The sequence below is a fragment of the Leptonychotes weddellii genome, unplaced genomic scaffold (genome assembly GCF_054177405.1).
Source record: "Leptonychotes weddellii isolate Sample4059 unplaced genomic scaffold, ASM5417740v2 HiC_scaffold_11125, whole genome shotgun sequence".
In the NCBI taxonomy this organism is placed as follows: Eukaryota; Metazoa; Chordata; class Mammalia; order Carnivora; family Phocidae; genus Leptonychotes; species Leptonychotes weddellii.
In genome coordinates this window covers 258-7,005 of record NW_027688706.1, presented here as the reverse complement: position 1 = coordinate 7,005, position 6,748 = coordinate 258, and the positions used below count along the sequence as shown (strand labels likewise).

At 38.5% G+C, this 6,748-nt stretch overlaps 1 protein-coding gene across 1 annotated transcript; it reads left to right on the top strand.

Annotated features, from left to right (window-relative positions):
- Window positions 1–177: 177 nt before the first annotated feature.
- Window positions 178–5,983, top strand: LOC102725583 (cytochrome P450 3A12; the record flags this gene model as incomplete). Its single annotated transcript, XM_081809573.1, has 4 exons — window positions 178–288; window positions 542–630; window positions 1,945–2,093; window positions 5,834–5,983. Coding segments are annotated over exons 1-4 (481 nt in total), but the record flags the coding sequence as incomplete, so codon positions are not given.
- Between the last annotated feature and the right edge of the window lie 765 nt (window positions 5,984–6,748).

Sequence of the window (6,748 nt, the reverse complement as noted above, 5' to 3'; positions counted from 1 at the left end):
GGGAGGCTAGGCATTTGGGGTAAGTATCTGTTAATAACCTACCATAGGGCCTACTACTAAGTTGATAATCACTAAATATTTGTTGAATAATTTCTGCCTGTTTAACAAAATTTCCACAACCTTTGAGACCTCCAAAACTTATGTAGGGCAAATTGTGTTTTTCTTTGACTCTAGTGTTTTGGTCCAGTGGGATTTATGAAAAGTGCAATCTCTTTGTCTGAGGATGAAGAATGGAAGAGAATGCGAACATTGCTGTCTCCAACCTTCACTAGCGGAAAGCTCAAGGAGGTAAGAAAAGAAGAGGACTTTCAGTGAGAAAGTTAAGGAATGCATCTGGGGGCAGGTAGGAAATAAAATCACAGTCCATCTCTAAAGGGTAGTCTGCTGAATTTGGGCTTCCTAAAAATGGTCTTTTCATGTCCTACAAGAGACATGATAAGAATTGTTATTACAAATCACTGCTCCATGCTTGTGAAAGCCATGTCATCCTAGGACTTGATTCTCAGATTTAACTTCAGGTGGTGTTGTATTTTGTGTGTAGATGTTCTCCATCATTGGCCAGTATGGAGATGTGTTGGTGAGGAACCTGAGGAAGGAGGCAGAGAAAGGCAAGACCATCATCTTGAAAGAGTAAGTAGGAGTGCAGCTGCTGGGATTCTGACTCTGTCACAACATTTTCCAGCTGCTGCCACAGAGCCAAATTCCCACTGTTGAGTTACTCAGTGAACAAGCTGAGGTAGGTGTATGATGTTACAACCCCAGTGGGCCAGCCAAGAAGAGGTAGCTCACCTAAAAAGGCAGAGCAGCCAGGAGAGAAAGGGTCTTCTTTTGTGTACATGAGGGAGGATTAATTTATCTGCTTAGTTGTCACCTTGGATATTCTGGAAGACAAAAATACATTATTTGAAAAGAAGACACATGATTGTACCAAATCTTTGAATGTAGAGAGTATGGAATGGTGGGAGGGAAAGGCACTTGGTACATGTTGTGCGGGGGGAAGGAACATTAACACGTGGAACTTGGAACAACTTAACCCCCTTCCTGATTTTGTTGAGGATATTAGCAAAACACTAAATATTAATTCTTATGACCAGCTGTCCTTCTTTCAATCTCAAAAGAGAGAAGGCCCTGCTCATGCGATGGGTAAGGTGACCATTTTTTTCCCCTACCTGGAATATATTTTAATAATGTAGGATGAACAGATGTACATTGGGACTGTCCTAGGAAACTAGTGGCATATGATATCTTAGCTATGGCATCCCCTAAGTCAATTTTGGTGTAATTTAATATATATTTTTACACTAGGAACATTCTTGTTCTTACATTTTCCAGAAATGGGTGAGTCCGAAGGATAATCTCAGATTGATGGAGATGAGACAGAGTGGGTCTTTCAGGAGCCTTAGCAGGGGTGTAGAGAAGAAGGGATGGTGTTCTTGGCAGCACAGAACAGGTTGTTGGTGTTCTATCATGTGCTGAAGAGGAATCAGCTCTGAGTGTAGATACTGTGGTGAGAGGAGATCCTGATCAATTTCACCTACTTGGCCCTGAGGAAGGGTTAATTATTCCACCATTTGTCCTTCTCAGACACAGTGCTAATCCACCTTCTACTGCCCATACTCAAAACACACTACTGTAATATGTCCAGCTCTTGGTCTCTAACCCTCCACGACTGAGCTCCTTGCGCTCAGAGGTGTGTCTAACATGTTACAGTGTCCCCATGACCCCTAGCACAAGGCCAGCTGCATCAGTGGCACCTCCTGAGCACCTCGTGAGTGAGTGTGATGTCATAGAGACTCTTCAGATGATGTAGCAGGTGGTTCTGGAAGTGTGGCTCTTGTCTTGCCTGGTCATTGGAATCTACACGTACTTCCTGTTTCATGTGTTTGATAAGAACAGTAAAAAGGTATCGCTTTTAATTATCTACATCTTTCTTTCTCTACTAAGCATCTTTGGGGCCTACAGCATGGATGTGATTACCAGCACATCGTTTGGAGTGAACATTGATTCCCTCAACAACCCACAGGATCCCTTTGTGGAAAATACTAAGAAGCTCTTAAAATTTGATTTACTTGATCCATTTTTCTTCTTAATATGTAAGTACAGTACTAGTTTTCTCTTTTTCCTTCCTTCCCCTTTTCTCCCCTTCCTTCCTTCCTCTCTCACTTCTTCCCTTACTACCTTTCTACAACAATTTTACTGAGATATAACTTCATATAACATATATGTCCCCCTTTTTTAAAATTTATTTTTTCTTATGTTAGTCACCATACAGTACATCATTAGTTTTTGAGGTAGTGTTCCATGATTCATTGTTTGTGTATAGGACCCAGTGCCCCATGCAATACATGCCCTCCTTAATACCCATCACGTGAAATAAGTCAAGCAGAGAAAGTCAATTATCATATGTTTTCACTTATTTGTGGAACATAAGGAATAGCACGGAAGACATTAGGAGAAGGAAGGGAAAAATGAAGAGGGGGAAATCAGAGGGAGAGACAAACCATGAGAGACTATGTCCTCCTTTAAAATGTACAATTTAATTTTTACAGTCTGAGTGTTCATCGTCCAAGGAATGGATAATGAAAATGTGGTATGTATATACCATGGAATCTTATTCAGCCATAAAAATGGAAGGAAATTCTGTATTTGGACAACATGGATGGATCCTGAGGGCATTATTAAATGAAATGAGTCAGGCAGGGAAAGACACATATTGTATGACTTCAATTACACGTGGAATAAAAAAACAATACAAGAAACGAAGTCATACAAAAAGGAGATCAGATGTGGTTCTCAGAGGCAGGGATTGGGGGGTGGGACTTGAATGAAGGTGACCAAAGGTACACACTTACAGTTATAAGATATATGAGTCCTGGACTGGTAAATACACCATGATGACTATAGTTAACACTACTGTATGATGTATTTGTAAATTGTCATCATAATGGCAGAAAATTTTGTTTTTATAACTATATGGGATGATGCATGTTAACTAATCTTATTGTGGTAATCATTTTTATATATGTATGTCAAATATATGCAGTACACCTTATCTTATATAATACTGTATGTCTGTTATAACTCAAGGAAACTGAAAACTCTTCTTGGTGCATTCAAAGATATGTATAACGTTTACTGCAGTTAATTGTTGGAATATTGTTGTCAACACAGAAATCCTGTACTTTTTTACTATCACTACCTACTTTCCTTAGCCTTAAGCAACCACTAATCTGCTTTCTGTCTGATAGATTTGCCTCTTCTGGACTCTTCATACAGATAGAATCATATAACATGTGATTTTTGTGGCTGCCTTCCTTCGTTAGCATAATGTTTTCAAGGTTCATCCATGTTGCAGCATGCATCAGAACTTTCTTTTTATGGCAGAACAATATTCCATTGTATGGACATACTGCATTTTGTTTATCCTTCCATCTTTTGAGGGACATTTGGGTTGTTTCCAACTCTTGGCTATTGTGAAGAATAGTACTGCTATCCACATTCATGCACAAGTTTTTGTTTGAATACCCGTTTTTAATTCTTTTGGGTGTGTATTCTGAGATGGAATTGTGAAGCAACTTTGCTGTTTGTACAATGCTTTGCATTGTAACTTGCTATGTTGCTAAGGTAAAGTGTGTTTAATTTAATAAGGAACTGCCAAACTGTTTTCCACAATAATGACATCATTTTACATTCCCACCAGTTAAACATGAGGGTTCTGGTTTCTGCTCATCCTTGCCAACAGTTGGTCTACATTTGTCTATCTTTTTGATGATGGCCATCTTAATGAGTGTGAAGGGTATCCCATTGTGGTTTTGTTTTGCATTTCCAATGACTAGTGAGGTTGAGCAACTTTTTATATGCTTGTCGCCTATTTCATAACTTCTTTTTTAAATTTAATTTTTTATTTAAATTCAGTTATCCAAGGTATAGTGCATCATTTGTTTTTGATATAATATTCAGTGATTCATTAGTTGAGTATATCACCCAATTCTCGTCATATCAGGTGTCCTCTGTAATGCCCATCACCCAGTTACCCCGTCCCCCCACCCACATTCCTTTCCACAACCCTCAGTTTGTTTCCTGGAATGAAGAGTCTCATATGGTTTGTCTCCTTCTCTGATTTATTTCCATTCAGTTCCCCCCCACCGACACCCTTATTGTTCTCTGTACTATTTCTTATGTTCCACATTTGAGTGAAACCATATGATAATTGTTTCTCTGATTGACTTATTTCACTTAGCATAATACCCTCCACTTGCATCCATGTCAATGTAAATGGTAGATATTCATCCTTTCTGATGGCTGAGTAATATTCCATTGTATATATGAACCACATATTCTTTATCCATTCATCTGTTGAAGGACATCTTGGCTCCTTCCACAGTTTGGCTGTTGTGGACATTGCTGCTTTGAGCATTGGGGTGCACAACTTCTTTAGCTAAATATGTATTCAAATTCTTGCCCATTTCTGGTTCAGTTGTTTGTCTGTTTTTGAGTTGTAAGAGTTGTCTGCATCTTCTAGATAAAAGACCCTTAAGATATATGATTTGAAAATTTTTTCTCCCATTCTGTAGGTGTCTTTTCACTTTATTCAAAGTGTTCTTTGTAGCAAAAAATTTTTAATTTTGATGATGTACAATTTATGTATTTTTCCATTTTTATCTGTGATTTTAGTGTCATATTTAAGAATTTATTGTAATTTCTGAGGTCATGTGACTTGTCCCAGTAACATTTATTGAAAAGACTATCTTATTCCATTGAATGGTATTGGAAACCTTCTCAAAATTCAGTTGACCATAAACACATGGGTATAATTTTGAACTCCAAATTCAATTCCATTGATCTATATATTCGTCCTTATGCCTGGACCACAACGTCTTGATCATTATAGCTTTGTGGTAAGTTTTGAAACTGGAAGTTGGAGTTCTACAATTTTATTCTTTTTTTTTTCCCCAAGATTGTTTTGGTCATTCTGGGTTCCTTACATTCCATATGAATTTTATTCTATTTATTTTTTTAAAGATTTTATTTACTTATTTGACAGAGAGACACAGTGAGAGAGGGAACACAAGTAGGGGGCATGGGAGAGGGAGAAGCAGGCTTCCCACTGAGCAGGGAGCCCAATGCGGGGCTCGATCCCAGGACCCTGGGATCAGGACCTGAGCCAAAGCAGATGCTTAATGACTGAGCCACCCAGGCGCCCCTCCATATGAATTTTAATTTCAGTGTGTCAATTTCTACACAGAAGCCAGCTAGGATTCTTATAGGGAGTACATTCATCTGTAGATCAGTTTGAGGAGTATTGCCATCTTGGCAATATTAAGTTCTAATCCATGATCATTGGATGTTTTTCCGTTTACATAGATCTTCTTTAATTTATTTCAACAATATTTGTGGTTTTCAGAGCATAAGCACTTCTTTTGTTAAAGCTATTCCTAAGTATTCTGTTCTTCTTGATGTTATTGTAAAGGAGTTTATAGTCCTAATTTCACTTTTGGATTTTTTATCACAATGTATGAAATGTAATTGATTTTATTGAGGCTCTAGTCCAAAATAAAAGGCTAAGAGATCCAGGAATGTAATCCTGTTCCTTTGGTCACTCCAAAGATGTGGCAGGAGACACTGATCTGACTGTTGTAGTGGTGGCCCATATGTGTGACTTGCTCTGGCTCAGCCATTGGCTTGAAAGTTCAAGTAATGGTCATAGAGGGAATAACTCCGATATGAATGAATCCTGGTGTCTTTTAATCCTCAGGTTGGTAGACCAAATTATAATTGCTCCAGGGCAATTTTGCATTTTCACTGATATTTCCATTGCTTTTTTTCCTTATAGCACTGTTTCCATTCCTTATCCCAGTTTTTGAAATATTAAATATCTGGCTATTTCCAAAACGTGTTACTGATTTTTTCATGAAATCTATAAAAAGGATGAAGGAAAGTCGCCTCAAAGATAAACAAAAGGTAAATCTGGTGGTGGTTACATGTGCATGTTCACTTTTGATCTGTTATTGAACTGTATACATCTGATGTACACACTTCTTTTTTTTTTTAAAGATTTTATTTATTTATTCATGAGAGACAGAGAGAGAGAGAGAGAGAGGCAGAGGGAGAAGCAGGCTCCCAAGGAGCAGGGAGCCTGATGTGGGACTCGATCCCAGGACCCTGGGATCATGACCTGAGCTGAAGGCAGACGCTTAACCATCTGAGCCACCCAGGTGCCCTGATGTACACACTTCTAAGTAGGTTTTTATGGTAGGTAGAGAACTATAGGGTTTAGAGCAGGAGACTTCTAACATTTTAGAGAGAATGAAGAAGGTAGAGGTCAGGGAAAGAGATAAGAAGATGAGTCAGAGAGACAATGTTTAAAATTTAAGAATAAGCTTGCCAATGAGTATGTCACTGCATAATCTTCAGTGAGAGGAAAAACTACCACTTCCTTTCAATAAATTGTCAAAACTTAAAAATTACTGTGTAAAATATTTTTCCTGGTAGTATGATTTTGCCAGATCTTACAGTGACAAAGAATCCCTTCAATTCTAAGCCTCTTTTCTTACACAGTCTCCAGTGGAAGTTCCCCTCAGGCACCTGGTTATGTTAATAACATAATAATAATAATAATATCATAATGTGGAGTGGGCAAGTGTCTTCTTTGGACACTGAGGCTGCAAGCTGGCCAAGGAGGCTTTGCCTTCCTGAGACTTGGCGGCCAGCACTAAGATGTGTGTAGGACAAGGAGACAGGGCTGGTT